The 20,987-nt window shown below is 37.6% G+C and overlaps 1 protein-coding gene and 1 pseudogene across 7 annotated transcripts in view; one reads left to right on the top strand and one right to left on the bottom strand.

The window, feature by feature from the left end:
- The window catches only part of HERC3 (HECT and RLD domain containing E3 ubiquitin protein ligase 3), a 113,750-nt gene that overhangs the window by 22,170 nt on the left and 70,593 nt on the right, over nucleotides 1-20,987 (top strand). Inside the window, exon 2 of one of the 7 annotated variants that reach the window (XM_038582154.1) lies at nucleotides 2,910-3,041. The exons of the other annotated variants lie outside the window; for them this stretch is intronic. Within the exon in view, the coding sequence (XP_038438082.1) occupies nucleotides 2,993-3,041 (49 nt within the window). The 5' untranslated portion in view covers nucleotides 2,910-2,992. The remainder of the gene's footprint in view (nucleotides 1-2,909; nucleotides 3,042-20,987) is intronic. 7 annotated transcript variants of the gene reach the window in all.
- Nucleotides 7,369-7,607, bottom strand: LOC119867183 (annotated as a pseudogene).

Genomic DNA, 20,987 nt, shown 5'->3' with positions numbered 1-20,987 from the left:
GTTTGTTTAAGAAGATCAGAGAATTTTAAGGACGGAGGATAAAAGAGTGACTTAAATGGTCAATATTTCCATTTATGAGGCTTCACAACTAACAATGTTTCCAACTAACATTGGATTTAGTATCACACAGCAGAACTTCTCTAAAGGGAGCTGCAGTAGACATGGCTACTTCAGCTCAGTAACCTTTATCAGTTTAACCCATTTTTAGAAAGTCTGCAAAGATCATGAATGTCTGAGAATAGTGTCTTTAGCAAGTAGTATCACTTGGGCCATGAATCAGGCATTCATCTATTAGTGATCCTCCTGCATTTAACTGTCAAATTTAAAATCATGAAGCAAACATTAAAATATATCCTTTACAATGCTTCCCAGCCCTTACCACCACACCTTTCCCCAGCTGTAAGTAAATTTCCAGGTGACTATGAATATCCATTTGTTAATATGATTGATATAAATACCTTCCACTGATAGGCTTTTTTTTTTTTTTAAAAGAAAACAGAATGTGTGGGTATGAGTTTATGTATAAGGCAATGGTAGATGGATGGGAGTGGAATTTTGTAGTGATGCAAAGATTTATGCTCCTTGCTGATTCTCTAGCTCACTGATGTGGTTGTAAGATTTTTTGAGCCTGACTTAGAGCCTACATTTATCCCCAAGTGCTTTGCCAGCAAGGGTCTGCTTTGCCACTATGCGGGGGTTTTTTTAGATGCCAGAATTAGCCTGTTATATGGAAAGTTTAATTTTCTTTCTTGTGATATTTTTCTCCTTTGATACTCTATCAGCTCTTGAAATGAAAACATTTGCAGTGGACTCAGATTTTCAAAGGAATATGATTTACCTCATTAAAATTTGAGAGTGAGAACTTTCCATGAGGTTTAGTCACAATAGCATTTCAGCTGTCAACTGTTTGGGGTTATTCATATTGCTAGGAAGAGCATCATAAGGCTCTTTTTGTTTTTCTTTAATGCTATTGCACTAACAGTTGACTGTATTTCCTGTGCTGTACTTTTCATCCCTGTGACTTATTCATTCTGTAACTGGAAGCCAACACCTCCTACTCTGCTTCTCCCATTTTGCTCACTCCCCCTTCCCTCTGGCAGCCACCAGTTGTCTGTATTTATGGGTCTGTTTCTGTTTTTTTTTTTTTTTTTTTTTTTTTTTTTGCTTGTTTATTCATATGGCTTTTAGATTCCTCATATAAGTGATATTATATGGTATTTGTCTTTTTCTGATTTCTTTCACTTAGTGTAATACCCTCTAGGTCCATTCATGTTGTCACAAATGGCAAGATCTCATTCTTACATCTGAGTAGTATTTTACTGTCTGCATATATGCCACATCTTCTTTACCCATTTATATATGGACAGACGCTTGGGTTGCTTCCATAACTCGGCTATCATAAATAATGCTGCAGTACATAGAGGGGTGCATATAGCTTTTCTAATTAGGTGTTTTTGCTTTCTTTGGGTAAATACCCACAAGTGAAATGAATGAAGTTTCTGTTTTTTATTTTTTGAGGTGCTTCCATACCATTTTGGTGCAGCGGCACCAATTTAGGGCTCTTTTTTCCCCCCTCTTTACAAGTCTTGTTAATGAGAGCTTGCAGAGAGTTCTTAACAATTTAAAGAACCTGTTTCCCACTTTGCATGGATTCGTGGTCAATACATTTTATACTGTGAAAAAAATTTTTCATTGATTGATTTGGAATCAGCCTAGTGCTGCATGATCATGGTTAAATAGATGTGCTGAATGAGACAGCAAGTTCTCCATTCTGCCTGTGCTCAGAGGCTGTGGGGCACAGAATCAAAATAGTGCAGAAACGCGGGGGGGGGGGGGGGGGGGGGGGGGGGGGCGGTGCATTATGCCTTGGACGCAAGTGCCCTGGTTTCCTTTAAGAAGGTGAAGGCTGCTTGATGGGCCATGCAGGTTCTCCTCCAAGCCCAGCTGGAAGTAAGAATATTGGCAACCAGGAGAAGAGAAAGGAAAGCTAGAAGAGCAGAGATAGCTAGCAGTCATGCTGAGCTCACCAGGAGGCACAAGTTAAATGCTTTTTTCTTCATATGGAGAAAAGTAGGCTGAGGTAATTATGGAATGTTTTTGTTTACTGTGAGGTGGTATATAATAGAGATACCCCAAACCAGCTAGTCCTGTGTGAGAAGTTGGAAGTTTTTTGAGATGTCTTTATGAGTGTTAGCTCACGCTTTACCCATCTTTCTGTTCTTTGTTCTTCACTGAAGCACAGAAGTTTTGGTGAATGTATTTCGTATTTGCACTGTAGAGACATTGGTGGTGAACAATATATGGGTATATATACTCCGGCTATTTTATGCTCTCCTTTTGGTTGTGGCATATAATACAAATTGACTGGATGCCTGTATCCTTTCTTTACTATTCTAGCTTGTCATAAAGGATGGGCTACCCTCTTATATGGAGGAGGACTCATTTATAGCCTTTATAAAGGTTTTATAAATAGCTACTTTTTATATTTCTAAATTGACACAATGTAATTAGGAGTAGGAAGTGGTGGGCCAGGCCCCCAGAGAGCAATGAGCAATATTTCTCTCCCTCTCTCTATCCTGACTTCTCTGTTTCTGTTACACACACACATGCACACGCACACACACACGCATGGGTTGTATCAGCTGCATGGGTTGAATGCGGGGTGGGGGAGAGTGCCTGTACACTTCACCCAGGAATAGGTAGGGCCACTGGGCCCATGGAGTTTCTTTTCCTTGTCATTTTATGAGCTCAAGAAAAAAACCAAACTCTTAATCCATCTCATCATTCCCCATCCCTTTGTTACATCACTTTATGAATTACCATTTAACTGCCTTGATGGAGTTATTTTGGGTCAGAAAAACATTATTTAAAGTTTGTCCACAGTTAAAATGAACCATTAACTTTTGCAGTGTTCCAGCCAAACAGAGCTTTCTAGAGACCTTCTTGGGACTGACCCTCGTGTGTCCAGTTGGGGAGCTTCAGGCTTCAGTGCATGTGGATGAAACCAACCACTAAAAGCTCTGTGACAGGAAAGACTGGAGGTAATCAAAGAATTAAAGAGAAATGAATTCTTTTCTTTGTTGTAGTTTAAGTGCCTCCTCTCCAGTTGTCATCATGATCAGGCCAGAGCCACAAATCAAGAAGAAGCCATTGGTCTTCTTTTGCTTAGATTTTATTTATTTATTCATGACAGACACACAGAGGAGGCAGAGGCATAGGCAGAGGGAGAAGCAGGCTCCCTGCAGGGAGCCTGATGTGGGACTCCATTCCAAGACCCCAGGATCACGACCTGAGCCAAAGGCAGATGATCAGTCTCTGAGACACCCAGGCTCCACTCTTCTTTCACTTCTGTTCTCTTTCTTTATGGAATTTATGTCTCTGAATTTTGTCTCTGTTTTGTGTAGTTTGTATATTTATATTAAGGACTAGGGTGCTTTGACTTTCTTTACACTTGTATACAGAATTTCTTTCTGGTCAAGATTGTATGGCTGCCCAGGTGACTTGGGCATATGATCCCAGAGTATTTCAGTGGGACAGGATGGTGTACTTAATAAGTGAAATTGATAGAGTTGACTCTTTATCTGCAAATAGACCTAGACCATCTAGCTCATTCCATATTCAAAAGTAACTTCCAGATATATGAAGGACATAAATGTAAAAAGTAAAACTACAAAAAAAAATTTAAAAAAAAACTTAAAGGAATGCATTTAGAACCTTGGGGATTCTAAAGTGAGACAGGTGGTCCAGAAGCCATAAAGGAAGCGATTGGCAGATTTTTAATTTTTTTGTGATCTAAGGCAAGAAAAACAAAAGATGAATCTAAGTTGGGAGAAATAGTGTCACGAATTACCAGATAAAGGTTTCATATCTCAAATATAGCAAAGCATCTTCAAGTTGATAAGGAAAAGATAAGCAGCCCTGTAATAAAATGGGCATTTTACAGAGGAGCACTTGTAAATGGCAAATGAATATATGCAAATATGTTCGGTGAAATGAAGATTAAAATGAGATACCATTTTATTCATCCATTTGATTGGCAAAAAATTTCAGTTAGTAATATCCAACTGCTCACTAGTTTTGGAAAATGGTTACTGCCATGTGCTGATTGAGGCAGTGTGGGCTACTGCCGTCTTTTTGTAAATCAACTGTGGTTAGTAAAATTTAAAATGGTTATACCTTTTGAATAAGCAGTTCTATTTTTAAGCTTCCTTACACAAATAAAAGTGTTAATATATAGCAGAAGAAAATACTTCTAAGGATGCTTACTGCAGCAGTGTTTTCAGTGGCAAGGTAATGGAAACAGCTTGCTCATACTCTAGGGAAGAGGTTGAATAAATATGATGGATAGTCACAAGTTAAAGCTTTGGGTACCATCTTTATACTGATGACTCACAAATTATTTCCAGCCTCATTTTAACTGAATTTCAAACTTGGTGTCCATTTAAGATCTTCACTTGGATGTGTAATTGGCATCTTAAATTTAACATCCCAAGCCAAACCTGATTTTTTTTCCCCTAAACCTGTTCTCCACCTTGTTTTCTCTATATTTGTATATGGCAGTTCCAGCTCTCAGGTCAAAAACCTTGAAGCCATCCCTGAACCCATCTCCCTCACTTCACTGCCCTGTGAATTTCTCCCCTTACTTGGTCCTAGACCTCCTGTTTCTCTTCCTTGCTTATTTTTCTTCATAGTTTTGGCATATCTGTTATACTGCATTCTATCTGGTCTCTCTTTTATTTAACCCCCATGAGCTTTGGGGCTGTTTTGTATTTCCCAATACCTAGAATAGTGTTTGGCATATGTAAGTACAGCCTTCAGTAACAATATTGTGTATTTGAAAGTTGCTAAGAGAGTAAATCTTTTTTTTTTTTTTAAGAGAGTAAATCTTAAAAACTCTCATAACAAGAAAAAAATTGTAACTAGGTATGGTGATGGATATTAACTAGATTTATTGTGATCATTTCACAATATGTACAAATATTGAGTCATTATGTTGTATATAATGTGTATCAAATATTCCTGAAATCAAGAAAGTTCAGTGCAGTTCCCTGAAAAAAAAAAAAAAAGTCAAGCCAAAACTTTATCGAAAAAAATTTACATCCGTTTGATTTTTCCTTCCTGTGACTCTTATGTGGAATTTATTTCTAGACAGGCTTATGTAGCTTCAGCAGTCAGGCATTTGCTTGTTGGCCTGTAGTGATCTCCATTTCTACAGGTGTGAAACTGAGAAAGAAAGGTACTCTAAGAAATACTGCCGGCACTCCAGGAGATTTGCCTGATTTGTTTTTGGGAAGTATTTATGAAATAAGTTGGAATTACAGTAGACTCTTGAACAACACAGTAGTTTGGTACTGACCCCTGTGCTGTCTCAAATTTGTGTATAACCTTTGCCTTCCTTATAACTTGACTACTAATAGCCTGTGATTGACTGGAAGCCTTGCTGATAACGTAAACTATCGATTAACACATGTTTTGTATGTCATATGTATTCAATACTGTATTCTTAGAATAAAGAGGAAACCTAGAGAAAAATGTCAAGAGAATCATAAGGGAGAAAAAATACATTTATAGTATCATACTGTATTTGTAAAAAAGAAAAATCCACATGTAAGTGGACCCATGCAGATCAAACCTATGTTATTCAGAGGTCAACTAAATATTATTGGTGCAGAGGACCCAAGTATATTGAGTGTTGACATCCTATATGTCTTAGTTTCTTTACCCAAATATGTGTTGAGTTTCTTTTGTATCTTAAAGCTGTAAGTATTCCAGAATGAGAACCCTATGATTACTTCTGTGGTAGGTAATTACACTTGCATTGCAGTGACAGTTGCTGACTTAGGTTTGTACCTATTCTTCCCCCTGAGACCTCTTTATTTTTAATAATAGCTTTATTAGGTATAATTCACGTACCATGCAATTTACCCATATAAGGTATGTAATTTGGCGGTTTTTTAGTATATTCACAGTTATGCACCCATCACCATGATCAATTTTAGAACATTTTCCTCACCCCAAAAGAGACCTCTTACCATTAGCAGTCATCCAGCTCTTCTCCCATTCTCCAACCACTGGCCTTGGGCAACTGCTCATCTTCTTGTCTTTATAGAGTAGCCCATTCTGGATACTTTATGTAAATGAAATCATAAGTATGTGGTCTTCTGTGACTTGCTGATTTTAATTTAGCATGTTTTTAAAATTTATAGCTTCTATTTCACTCCTTTTTGTTGCCAAATATTTCATTGTATTGATATACCACATTTTGTGTGTACTTGGCAGTAGATGGTCTTTTAGGATATTATTAATAATGCTGCTATGGACATTTGTATACAAGTTTTTGTGTGGATATATGTTTTCATTTCTCTTGGGTATATACCTAGGAGTGGAATTGTTGGGTCATAGTGTAACCGGGTTTAACTTTCTAAGAACTGCAAACTACTTTCCAAAGTGGTTGTACCATTTTGCATTCTTGTTAGCAGAGTATGAGGGTCTGAGACATTTTTTTTTTAGAAAATCAGATCTGTCCATAAGAGTGCCTACCTCAGGGTTATTGTGAATATTAAGTGAGAGAAAGCATATCAAGTACTTCAAAGAGTCCTTGGTATGTAGAAAGCAGGGAACAAATGCTAGAAATTTTTAGCATTATTGATATAATGGGTGCTCCATGTGTTGAACAAGTTCAGAATCGATGCAGTGTTTTGTGTGGCAAAATGCACAAAATTCACTATCCTAACCAATTTTCAGGGTATGGTTTAGTAGTATTAAATACATTTAAAATGTGCTACCATTCACACCATCTGCCTCTAACACTCTTTTCATCTTGTAAAACTGACACAATAATGCCCCATGTCCCTCTTCCCCCAGGCCTCTGGCAGCCACCATTCTGCTTTCTGATTTTGACTGTTCTAAACTACTTTATACAAGTGGAATCATATAATATATCTCTTTTTGTGATTGTCTTATTTCATTTAGCATAATTGCCTCAAGTTTTATCCATGTTGTAACATGTGTCAGAGTTCCTTCTTTTTTAAGCCTGAATAATATTGCATACTGTGATGTACTGCATTTTGTTATTCCTTCATCTGTCAGTGGACATTTTTTTTAATGCAACATACAAACCTTATTTTAAAAAGTAACAGGCAAAGTCAAACAGGCACTTATATTAAGAGGAAAAATTCATCTTGAACACCTTACAATAACCTACTTGCAGTTGCATTTAACTGAACTCTGTTGCTGTGAAGAATACAGCTGATGCACAGGTATGGATTAACAATTTGTACATTTTTTCAAGTATTCACTGAATACTACCTTCTATACACATATACATTAAATTTGAAAAACATTTAATTGACAATCCCCAGTTATACTTCATTTTTGTTGCTCTTTTGGAAGAGGTCATCTAAAGAGAAGAAAATGTGGTTCTGGCTCATGAATCATGTAATGAACACAGCCTAGACTCTGTTGGACATAAGTCTCCTCCACGCCTCTTCAGACATCAGATGGGTTTTCAGTACTTGTTTGGAAAGTTCTCTGGGTAACATGACATGCCAGTACTTGTAGTGCTCATCGAAGTACTTGTCTGAGTAGTAGATCTGCTTGTGGGCCATCCTGCGGGTTGGCAGGAGCGACAGTGTACAAAGAGCCAGCATTGTGGGGCCCACCTCAATGTCCAGGTCAGGCCGAGGCAACGACTCGACTGCAATCAACCTGTCAATGGACATTTTGGTTGCTTCCATGTATTTGCTATTGTGAATAATACTTCTAAGAACACGAATGTACAGATACTTTTTTGAGACCCTATTTTCAGTTCTTTTCTACCCAGAAGTAGAATTGCTGTATCATATAGTAATTCTATCTTTAATCTTTTGAGGAAGCATCATACTGTTTTCCCCAGGGGCTGTACCATTTTACGTTCCCATCAACAGTGCACAGGGACTCTGATTTCTCCCCATCCTCATCAACACTTGTTATTTTCTGTTTTTCTGATAGTAGCCATCCTAATGGGTGTGAGGTGGTATATTACTATAATTTTGGTTTGCATTTCTCTAATGATTAATGATATTGAGCATCCTTTCATGTGCTTATGGGCCATTTAAGTATCTTCTTTGGAGAAATGTGTTTTCAAGTCCTTTTTACTTTTTGAATTGGGTTGTCTTTTTGTTAAGTTTTAGGAGTTTTCTATATATTCTGGATCTTATTCTCTCTCTTCTTCTTTTTTTTTATCTTATTCTCTTATCAGATATGCAAATTGCAGCATATTTCCCTGTTCTTGGGTTGCCTTTTGACTCTATTGAAAGTGTCTTTTGATGCATAAAATTTTTTTGAATTCTCACAAAGTCCAATTCATCTTTCTTTTCTTTGCCTGTGCCTTTGGTGTCATAGCCAAGAAATCCAAATGCCAAATCCAGTGTCATGAAGACTTTTAATGCAATATTTCTTAATATTAGAATCAGTTGGACAATTAAAAAAACCAGAAAGCATGTGGTCTTCCTAAATTTGCTGATTCAAGGGCTAGGATGGAGCCAGATGTATGTATTCAGAAAAGACTCCCTTCTGAATATTGACTCTGATGAAGCTGTCTCTAGGCCCTTTCAGGCTGATTTGATGATTCATCCTTTGTCTTCATAATATGCTGTGCACAATTTTGTCATTGGATTTCCCTCACTATAATAGTCTGTCTTCTGTTAGAGATTTTTCAATCATGATGGATAGATGGGTAGGTGGGTGAATTAATAACTGGCAGTTTATCACTCAGGGCACACCTGGGATGTTCCCTCTTCCAAGAAGCCTCCTTTAACTCTCTCTCCCCCATGCATAGGCTGGATTAGATGCCTGTCACATGGGCTGCCTTTAGTAGACTGCACATGCCCCTTTCATTACAGTGTGCTATAACATCAGTTTATAGGCCCTGTTTTCTTCTTCAGTTAGAGGGAACTTGAATGCAGAATCATATTTTATTTGATAGCCTCTTCAAACGGTGTTGGGAAAACTGGACAGCAACAATGCAGAAGAATGAAACTGGATCATTTCCTCACACCATACACAAAAATGAATTCAAAATGGATGAAAGACCTAAATGTGAAACGAATCCATCAAAATCCAGAGGAAAACGCAGCAGTGTCTTACTAAACACGTTGCTGGAGGCCAGGGAAACAAAAGCAAACATATATTATTGTGAGAGCATCATGATAAAAAATTCTGCACAGGGGAGCCTGAGTGGCCCAGATGGTTAAACATCTTCATTCGGCTCAGGTCATGATCTTGGGGTCCTGGGACTGAGCCCTGAGTTGAGTTCCTAGCTCAGTGGGGAGTCTGCTTCTCCCTCTGCCTCTCCCGTGCTACCCCCACGCACGTGCTCGCTCTCTCAAATAAATTAATAAAATCTTAAAAAAAACAACAAAACAAAAACAACCACACCTCTACAGAGTGAAAGAAACAGTCAACAAAACTAAAAGGCAACCTACAGAATGGGAGAAGATATTTTCAAATGACAGATCTGATAAAGGGTTAGTATCCAGAATGTATAAAAAACTTATGAAACTCAATACCCCCAAACCAAATAATCCAGTTAAGAAGTGGGCAGAAGACATGGATAGACATTTTTCAAAAGAAGACATCCAGATGGCTAAGAGACACATGGAAGGATGTCCAACATCAGGGAAATGCAAATCAAAATCATGATGAGATACCACCTCACACCTATTAGAATGGCTAAAATTCAAAACACAGGAAACAAGTATTGGCAAGGATGCAGAGAGAGAGGAACCCTCTTGTACTGCTGATGGGAATGCAAACTGGTGCAGTCACTTTGGAGAACAGCCTGGAGGTTCCTCAAAAAGTTAAAAATAGAACTACCCTACAACCCAGTAATTGTACTACTACATATTTATCCAAAGGATACAAACATATAGATTCAAAGGGATACATGCACCCAGATGTTTATAACAGCATTATCAGCAATAGCCGAACTATGGAGAGAGCCCAAATGTCCATTGAGTAATCAATGGATAAAGAAGTGACACACACACACACACACACACACACTAGAGTATTACTCAGCCATCAAAAAGAATGAAATCTTGCCATTTGCAATGACAAGGGTGGAGCTAGTGTATAATGCTAGGTGAAATAAGTCAAAGACAATATATGATTTCACTCATGTGGAAATTAGGAGACAAAACAGATTAACACATGGGAGGAGGAAAAAAATGAGAGGGGTCACAAACTATAAGAGACTTTTTTTATTTTTTTCATAAGAGACTCTTAATGATAGAGAACAAACAGGGTTGATGGAGGGAGGTGGGGGGATGGGTATTAGGGAGAGCACTTGTCATAAACTCATGAGCTCGTGTCATGAGCACTGGGTGTTGTATGTAACTGATGAATCATTGAATTCTCCTGAAACTGATATTGCACATTATATTAACTAGAATTTAAATAAAAATATGGGAAAATAGAATTATATCTTGTCTTTGATTTCTAATATATATAGAATCTTGTATATGATAAACTTGTAGTTTAGTTTGATGGATGTATTGCATTTTATTTTATTTTATTTATTTATTTATTTTTTTTGCATTTTATTTTATTTTATTTTATTTTAAAAAATATTTTATTTATTTATTCATGAGAGACACAGACTGAGAGAGAGGCAGAGACATAGGCAGAGGGAGAAGCAGGCTCCATGCAGGGAGCCCGACGCGGGACCTGATCCCGGGACTCCAGGATCACACCCTGGACTGAAGGCAGGCACTAAACCGCTGAGCCACCCAGGAATCCCCTGTATTGCATTTTAAAATCAGCTTTCTTGGCGTGCCTGGTTGGCTCAGTGGTTGAGCACCTGCCTTTGGCTCAGGTCATGATCTTGGGGTCCTGCGATCAAGTGCCACATCAGGCTCCCATAAGGAGTTTTACCAGTCATAGAGGATCAGGTGGCCATCACAGTCATGATTGAGAACATTTCTTTTATCCTAACCTTTCTTGTGTTTTTTCCCTACATCTGCTTTTTATTGTTACAGTTTTGACTTTTCTAGGATTTTATATAAGTGGAATCATATATAATCTTTTGTCTATGGCGTTTTAAAATGGTGCTTATGAGATTCATATATTATTGCATATGTTTGTCATATTTTGTTGCTGAATAGTACTCCATTTTCCATTTTATGGATATAATGTTTATCCATTTTTCAGGTAATGGACTTTTTTTTTTTTTTCCAAGTTTGGGCTGCTTTGAGTAAAATTGCTAAGAATATCTGAGTACAATTTCTTTTGGTAGACCTATTTTTAATTTTTCTTGAGTAAATTCATAGGAGCTGATTTATATGGTAATTTTATAAGAAACTGCCAGATTTCCACAGTGACAGTACTATTTTAAATTTCTACCAGCAGTTCATCCTTACCATCACTTAGTATTTATTGTCCATCTTTTAAATTTTAGCCATTGGAATAGAATCTCATAGTGGGTTTAGTATGCATTTCACTAATGACTAATGATCTTAAGCAACTTTTTGTGTGCTTATATTTAGCTGTTCATGTGTCTTATTTTTGGCAAAATGAATATTCGAGTATGTTCCCATTAAAAAAAATAAAAATGCTTTCCTTAATCTTTTTTTTTTTTAAGATTTTATTTTTAAGAATCCCTACACCTAGTGTGAGGCTCACACTTACAATCCTGTGATCAAGAGCCATTTGCTCTTATGACTAAACTAGCCAGGCATTCCACTGCTTGTCTTATTCTTGAGATATAATAGTTATCTATATATTCAGGATGAAGACTTTTATCAGATATTTTGCAAATATCCCAATCTGTGGTTTTCCTTTTCATTTTTTTGACAAGTATCTTTTGAAGAGCAAAAAAATTTTTTTTTCTGAAGAACAAAAATTTTTATTTTGTAGAAATCCAGTTATCAATTTTTACTTTTAGGATTCATTTTTTTTTTTTAAGTTTTTATTTATTTATTCTTGAGAGAGATAGAGAGGCAGAGAAACAGGCAGAGAGAGAAGCAGGCTCCATGCAGGGAGCCTGACATGGGACTCGATCCCAGGTCCCCAGGATCACACCCTGGGCCGAAGGCGGCGCTAAACCGCTGAGCCACTTGGGCTGCCCTGTGTTTTGTGTTTTAAGAATATCACCTAGCCCAAGATTACAGTGCTTTTTCTCCTAAATTTCCTCCATCAAATTTTATAGTTTAGCTCTTAAATTTTGGTCTACGTTCTGTTTCAATTTAATATTTTGTATGTTTGTGAGATAATGGTCAAAGTTTATTTTTTGCATATGGATCAGCTCCTACTGAATTACCATGGTACCTTTGAAAATTAGTTGTACTGATCGATGTGTGTACTGATCAATTTCTGGACATTCTGTTCTGTTAATCTACATACCTGTCTTTAATCAGTATTACACTGTATTGATTATTGTAGCTTTACAGTAAACTTTTAAAGTACGTAGTCCAGATAGTTTAAATCTGACCTTGTTTTTCTTTTTCAGAATATTTTGGCTATTGTAGAAATAAGTGAGTCAGAGAAAGACAAATACCATATGATTTCATTCATTCGTGGAATTTAAGAAACAAAACAGATGAACATAGAGGAAGGGAAGGAAAAATAAAATAAGATGGAAATAGAGAGGGAGGCAAACCGTAAGAGACTTTAACTATAGAGAACAAACTGAGGGTTGCTGGAGGGGAGTAGGAAGGGGCATGCATGGGGTAACTGGGTGATGGGCATTAAGGAGAGCATTTGAAGTAATGAGCCCTGGGTGTTGTATAGAACTGATGAATCACTGAATTCTACCTTTGAAACTAATAATAGAGTATATGTTACTTAAATTGATTTAAATAAAAAAATTTAAAAATATTTTGGCTATTCTAGGTCTTTGGCTTTGCATATGAACTTGAGAGTCAGCATTTCAGTTTTTATCCAGAAGTCCACCGGGATTTTCATTGGGATCACTTTGAGTCTCTAGATCAATTTGGGGAGATTGACATTTTAACAATATTGAATCTTCTGATTCATGAACATGGTATACATCTCCATTTTCTGGGCTGTCTTTATTTCCTTAGCAATATTGTGTACTTCCCAAGAAATAGGTCTTGCACATATTTCGTTTCTAAATACTTCATATATTTGATGTAATTATACATGGTATTTTTAAAACAATTTAAGTTTCAATTTCTTTGGTATTCTGTAGAAATTATATAGAATTTTATATAATATTATATAGAAATATGGTTAATTTTTTGTATATTGATCTTAAATCACCTTTTTAAGGTCTCTTACTAGTTCTAGTAGTATTTTTTTGTGCAGTCCTTATGAATTTCTACATAAGTGATAGTGTTGTCTACAAATCAGTTTTATTTCTTCCTTCCTGACCCTATGTGTTTTATTTCATCTTCCTTCCTTAGTTTACTGAGTGATCTCTAGTACAGTGATGAATAGAAGTGATAAAAGTAGATATCCTTGTCTTGATCCTGATTTTAGTGGAAAAATATTCATTTTAACCATGTGTTTTGTTCACACTGAAAGGTTTTTCTTGGATTCCTTTTATCAAGTTATCAAGATCCCTAATACTTACTAATTTTTCTTAAAACTATGAGTGTTGAATTTTGTGAAATGCTATTCTCAAACTATTGAAGTGATTGAACAGATTTTCATTTTTAGTCTGTTGAGTGGTAAATTACATGGATTATTTGTGTATGTTAAATTGAACTTGCATTCCTAGGATAAATCTCACTTGATGATTTTCACATGTTGTTTTGATTTCTAAAAATTTGGCAAGGTTTGTACATCAGCATTACTGATTTTCTTTTAATGTTTTTGGTTTTGTTCTATGGGTAATGCCAGCCTCAAACAATGAGTTGGGAAGTATTCCCTCTATTGTTTTCTGAGTTTATTTATATTTTATCTAGGCTTATTATAGGTTATTATTTCTTCTTTAAGTAGTTGGTAGAATCACCACTGGAGCCATCTGAGCCTAGAGATTTCTTTAGGGATATTTTTAGTTACAATTTCAGTTTTAAAAAAAGATCTAGAATAGTCAGATTACCTATTTTAGGTGAGTTTTTATAGCTTGTGTCTTTCAAGGAACTTGTCCATTTCACTTAGGTTGTCGCATTTTGGGGCATAAAATTTTTTGTAATGTCCCCTTGTTACCTTTTTCATGTCTGTAAGATCTGTTTTTCTGATATAAATAATTTGTGTATTCTCTGTTTCCTGATTAGACTGGGTAGAGGTTAATCAATTTTACTAATATTTTCAAAGGGTAAGTTTTTGGTTTCAGTGATTTTTCTTTTTTTTTCTTTTTGTTTTCTATTTCATTGGTTTGTGCTATTTTCTTCTATTTACTTTGTACTTAATTTACTATGTATTTTCAGTTTTTTAATGTGGAAATTCAAATCACTGATTTGTCATTTTTATTCTTTTCTAATAAGCATTTCATGCTAAATACTTCCTTTTAAGCTTCACTTTATTTAGCAGTCTACCAGTTCTTACTGGATCTGTTCTTAGTACTCAAAGTACTTTCTAATAATTTCCCTTATGATTTCTTTGACCTTTGGATTATTTAGAGTATGTAGTTTAATATCCAAATACATGGGGATTTTACTGAAATTTTTCATTTTATTTCTAGTTCAGTACTCTGTGGTCAGAATACGTAGTTTGTATGATTTCAGCCCTCGTAAAATTATTTAGATTTGTATTGTAGACCAGAATATGGTCTATTTTGGTGACTGTTCTGTGTGCAATTGGAAAGAATGTGTTTTGCTATTGGTGGGTAGAATGTTTTATAAATATCAGATAGGTTTTGCTACATATATTTTGAGACTGTATTATTAGATATATACACATTAAAGATTATTGACAAATTGTTCCTTTTAATGTCATGAAATGTCATTCTTTATCCCTGATAATATCCACTACTTTGAAGTGTACCTTGCCTGATATGAATATAATAGCTTTAGCTTTCTTTTGATTAGTAGCTAGCATGATGTATCTTTTCCCATCCATTTACTTTTCATTTTTCTATGTCTTTATATTTGAAGTGGGTGTTTTGAAGGCAGAATATAGTTGGGTCTTGCACATCAGTACAGTCTACCTTTGTTTGATTGGAGTTTTTACACACACAGACACACACACAATTTTTAAGAAAAAATGGACAGAAAACTACCAACCTAAAGTAGATGAATTTCAATACAGAGATGTTTTGCCTGTTGTGATAAAATTTTATCCAAAGCTATAAGCATCAGTGGGATTATGTATCTTTAGGAAGCCCCTCAAGAAGCATTTGATCTTGCGTTATGATTGTAGATTTTTACATTTATACTTTATAAGGTAGCACACACTCTAAAATTGGAAAAATAACCTGCAAGCTTGAAAATGGTCTCCTATTGTTAAATTGCATTAACTGAAAAGAATTTGAATTGTTGAAGAAAGTGTGAATAGGACAGAGAAGTGGTAGAGTCTTTAAAACACTTTAAGCTTTTTTTCATATTATATAAGTAGTACATGTATATTGCTCATAATTTAATTGCCTATAAAAAAAGCAAATAGAAAATACTCTTTAATTCTACCATTCTGAACAGAAAACAGTTATTGCTTTGAAATATATCCTTCCAGTATTTAAAACATTAATTTAAAAAAATGAAGTCGAAAAAAAAAAAAATGAAGTCGTATCGTACTACTACTTTGTAACTTTTTTTCACTTGTCTCATAAATATTTTTATGATGATTATTTATACTGATCTTTTAATGACTACATATTTCTATTCATAGCATATAATCCTAATATAATTCTATTTTGTTCTGTTAATAGTAATGTAATATACACTGTTCTTTTAGGATACATTTGTAAAAGTACAAAAGCTTTTATCCCCATGACTTAATCATTCTGTAACTAGTAGCCTGTTATCTCCCATTCCCCTTCATCCATTTCCCATACTTCTACCTTTCCCCATGGCAATCACCAGTTTGTTCTCTGTATTTATGGGTTGATTTCTATTTTTTTGTTTCATTTGTTTTGTTTTTTAGATTCCACATATAAGAGAAATCATTTGGTATTTGTCTTTGTCTGACTTATTTCATTTAGCATTATGCCCTCCATGCCCATCAGTGTTGTCACAAATGGCAAGATCTCATCCTTAAAAAAAAAAAGATTTATTTATTTATTCATGAAAGACACACACAGAGAGACAGAGACAGAAACACAGGCAGAGGGAGAAGCAGGCTCCATGCCAGGAGCCTGATGTGGGACTCAATCCCAGGACCCCAGGATCACGCCCTGGGCCAAAGGCAGGTGCTAAACTGCTGAGCCACTCAGGGATCCCCCTAGGAGACTTATCTAGAAAAATGTTAACTAAAGCCAATACCAAAGAAATTACTGTGTTTTTTACTAGGAGTCTTATGGTTTCAGGTCTCATGTTTAGGCCTTTTATCCATTTTGAGTTTCTTTTTTGTATATGTTGTAAGAAAATGTGGTCTGTTTTTTATTCTTTCAAATGTTGTTCAGTTTTCCCAGCACCATTTATTGAAGAGACTGTGTTTTTCCCATTTTATATTCTTGCCTCCTTTGACTAAATCGACTTCATATAAGCATAGATTTATTTCTGGGCTCTGTATTCTGTTCTGTTAACCTGTGTGTCTGTTTTTTGGCAGTACCATACTGTTGTTGATTACTACTGCAGCTTTGTACTATATCTTGAAATCTGGAATTGTGATACCTCTAGCTTTGTTCTTCTTTCTTAAGATTGCTTTGGCTATTTGGGGTCTTTTGTGGTTCCACAAAAATTCTAGTTCTGTGAAAAATGTTGTTGGGTATTTTGATAGGAATTGCTTTGTGTGGTATGGACATCTTAACAGTATTGTTGCAATTCATGAACATGAATTCTTTTCCATCTGCTAATCTACTGTTGATTCCCTTTAGTGTGCTTTTCATTTCAGTTATTGTATTCTTCAGCTCTGATTGGTTCTTTTTTGTATTTTTACCTCTTTGTTGAAGTTCTCAGTGAGTTCATACATTCTTCTCTCTAGTCCAGTGAGCACCTTTTATGACCTTTATTTTACACTCTTTATGAGGCATGTTGCTTATTTCCATTTTGTTCTTTTTCTGAGGTTTTGTCTTATTCTTTCATTTGGAGCATATTCTTCTCTCTCTTCATTTTGCTTGGCTTTCTGTGTTTGTTTCTATGGATTAAGCAGAACAGCTCCTTCTCCTGAACTTGAAGGCATGGCCTTGTGTGTAGTCATCCTGTGTACTGGTGACCTTGCCTGTCTGGCTTTAACTGTGGCTGGCATGGGCTTGAGGTTCCAGGGCACACTGTGCTGGGGCTACCTGCGGGATGGTCAGAGCTGAATTGGGTATGGCTGTGTTGTCTTGGGTTTCTCTATATAGAGGTTTCCCTGGCAGGACTGCTAAAGCTGAAGTGAGTGTGAGCTGGCAGGTTCTGGGATGCTCAGCTCAGGGGGCGCCCTGGTGGGGCAACTGGAGCCAAGGTTGATGTGGGCCAAGATCTCCCAGGGCACTTGACACAGGGAACATCCTGGTGAGGTGCCTGGAGACAAGGCAGGGTACAGGCTCTGGGTTCCTGTAGACGGTGCCCCAGTAGGGCAGCTGGAAATGAGGCAGGCATGGACTGGGGTTCTGGGGTGTTCCATGTGGTGGGTCTGCCAGTGGGATGGACAGAGTCAAAGCTAGCATTAGCCAGGATGTTGGAGCATTCTGCATCGAGGGAACCTTAGCCAAGTCATCTGAAGCCAAAGTGGTGCAGGTCTGGAGTGTTCTAGGGTGCTTTGTGCCTGTGTCACCTTGGTGCATCGGCTGGAGCTATAGTGAGCACTGACGAGGGCTGTCATTCTGTGTGTCTGCTGGGGCCACCTTAGTGGGGTGGCTGGGGCTGGTGTGGGCTAGGGGCTGGTGTGGGCTAGGGGCTTGGGGCTTGCTGAGGCATTAGAACACTTAGGCTGGGATCCCTGGGTGGCGCAGCGGTTTGGCGCCTGCCTTTGGCCCAGGGCGCGATCCTGGAGACCCGGGATCGAATCCCACATCGGGCTCCCGGTGCATGGAGCCTGCTTCTCCCTCTGCCTGTGTCTCTGCCTCTCTCTTCTCTCTGTGTGACTATCATAAATAAATAAAAATTAAAAAAAAAAAAAAAAAAGAACACTTAGGCTGCCTGGACCTTGTTCTCGTCCACTCTTTCAAGGTGGAAGGGGAATGTAAACCATGGTGCTCTCCAGCCCCTCAGACCTGGAAAGAGTTCCAGCAGCTCCCTTGCTGTTTGGCAGGGTTTAAGGGCTACTTGTATATTCTCTTTGCTCTTTTTTTCTGGGCCCCAGGGCATCCAGGAGTGTTGTGCGCTAGCGGCCCTGTGCTCACTGAGGTGGCAGGCCAGCTATGGCATCTGGATCCTGTCCTCGTTTGCACTATCAGAGTGGAGGGGAATATTAACCATGGCTCTCACTAGCCCCTCCAACCTGGAGAGAGTCCTAGCAATTCCCTCACCATTTGGTGAAGTTCTAGAGCTGGATCTTTTACGTACTAGTTGCTCTTTTGAACTGAGGCTTTTTTCCTTTGCCCCTTGGTGGACACACTTGCCCATCGCCCCTTGGAACTATACCTTCCTGCTGCAGTTCACAGTGTTGGGGTGGGCATTCCCCTTGTCACTGTGTCTCCTCTATTTCTTGTTCTCTATGGTCCATCTTTTGATATGCTGAAGCTATTGAATCAGCCCTCAGTTCTTCAGGAGGAATCAGTCTATAAATAAGTGTGGATTTGGAGTGTTCTGTGGAGGAAGTGAGTTCAGGGTCTTCCTCCCTCGCTTTCTTGGACCAGACCCATGCCTCTCTATTAAAGTCCTTTTAAAGCGTCTGATTATGTCATGATTGACAATTTTGAGTTCTTGAAAATAACTGAGTCACTGCAGCTGATCTTATTCTGACCAGTGTAGTGCTAATGACTCACAAACACAGTCTTCTCCCCTCCCATTGCTTGTGACAGGCCTCCATATGTTCTGACTGCCTTACTGTAACTGGTTTATTGCACCCGAAAGCATATATGGTAATTTGAAATTTATAGCTTTCAGAAGAAAATATTCTCAGAAGCATTTTTCATAGTGTGTAAGTGGTTTTATTGTTTTTGTAGTTGTTGTTTAGGTAGGTAGAGAGTTGAACTTTAAAGCCCAAGGTAAAGTCACCTTTCTCTGAACTGAGAAATTCTACTCTGAACTTTATTATAACTGATTTTTTTTCTCTCATTCTTTAGTTGAAAAGGTGGCTTAATGATTGTTTAAACTTGGGCAGTCATACATAGGATTAAGCAAGTAAATGTTTGATATTCCTGGATAATTTAAATGAAATATCAGCTGCTCAGACGCCACTTGTCTCCAGGAATCCAGCCTTTCACTGTAGAGGAAGGTTAGATATAATTTTAGTTGGAGCATTTGTTGGGAGAGCTGTGCCTTTGTTTTTTTCTTTTTGTTTTTTTAATTTAGCCAGGTTGAACAAAGATAGTTTGTGGACTTTCTCTGATTAACCAAAAAACAAAACCAACAAAAAACAAAAGCAAAAGCAAAACCTAAAGCCCACAGATACAGGAAAAAAACATGTTATTTTAAAATTCTGGCTCTGGGGGATGCCTGGGTGGCTCAGCAGTTAAGCATCTGCCTTTGTCCCAGGGCATGATCCCAGAGTCCCGGGATTGAATCCCACATCGGGCTTCCTGCATGGAGCCTGCTTCTCCCTCTGCCTGTGTCTCTGCCTGCCCCCCCCCCCCCTGTTTCTCTTGTCTCTGTCTCATGAATAAATAAATAAAATCTTTAAAAAAATCAAAATAAAATTCTGGCTCTGGGTTTCCAGTTTCAGGCAGGATGGGGTAAGCACATTCTTTTCTATCTCTCCTGCTGAGCACATGTGTAAAACCTGAACAAAATGCATGGATTAGCTATTTGAGGGCTCTAAAAAGAAAATGATGGCAGGTAGGTTAGGAAAGAAGACCAGAATTCAGAGTACCACTGGGTTGCCGTTGAGTTCACCATTTACTTGCTCTGGTCCTCCTGCCATTTGGCCCCAGAGGCAGGTACAGCTATGGAAGTGCGGTGTATAGGCTAGAGGGCAACAAAGGAGCCCCAGGAAACCTGAAAATTTTGAGCAGGTTTCATAGATTTCAGGGGAAGAGGAGCTTGAGACAGCAACTGCATATATAATCATCTATGAAATCCTGGGCTCACACCTGAGCTGTGTACAGTGTGTGTGTATCTTATCCTATTTAGCACATAGATCACCACCCGTGTTCCCAACTGGCCACTATGTGGTACACGCAGAGCACAAATTTGAATGGCACTGCATAAACTTTGAAAACTAAAACACAATTTTCAACGTTCTCCAGAAGATTTAAATAAGACCCCAGAGTCTTATAATACTCAACATGTTTATGGTACTATCCCAAATCACTCAACACATGAAAACCAGAAAAGGGCCACCTACTCAGATAAGTGTCTGCCTTTGGCTCAGGTCATGATTCCAGGGTCCTTGGACTGAGCCCCACATTAGGCTCCCTGCTCAGCGAGGAGTCTGCTTCTCCCTCTCCCTCTGCCCCTTCCCATGTTCCTGCTCGCTGTCTCCTCCTCTCCTCCCCTCTCAAATAAGTAAAAATAAAATGTTCAAAACAAAACAGGAAAACTCAACTAATGTGATGATAAGGGACAATCAGTAGATGCCAGTGCTGGAATGACATAGGTGTTGGCATTATTTGATAAAGACTTTCAAGTAGTTATTATACAAATGTTCCAACCACCTGGCTCAAATTCTTGTGAACTAAATGGAAAAATGAAATTTTCTGCAAAGAAATAGATAATATAAAGAACCAATAAGATAGCCAAAATGAAAAAGTCTTTGGATGGCCTCAATAGCAGAATGGAGGGGACAGAGGAAGGAGTCCATGAAATTGAAGATAGGACAGTAGAAATTCCCCAGTCTGAATAACAGCAGAATGAGGGAGAAAG

This window comes from Canis lupus, chromosome 32 (assembly GCF_011100685.1).
Source record: "Canis lupus familiaris isolate Mischka breed German Shepherd chromosome 32, alternate assembly UU_Cfam_GSD_1.0, whole genome shotgun sequence".
NCBI classification, from domain to species: domain Eukaryota; kingdom Metazoa; phylum Chordata; class Mammalia; order Carnivora; family Canidae; genus Canis; species Canis lupus.
This window is presented reverse-complemented; position numbering and strand designations above follow the sequence as displayed.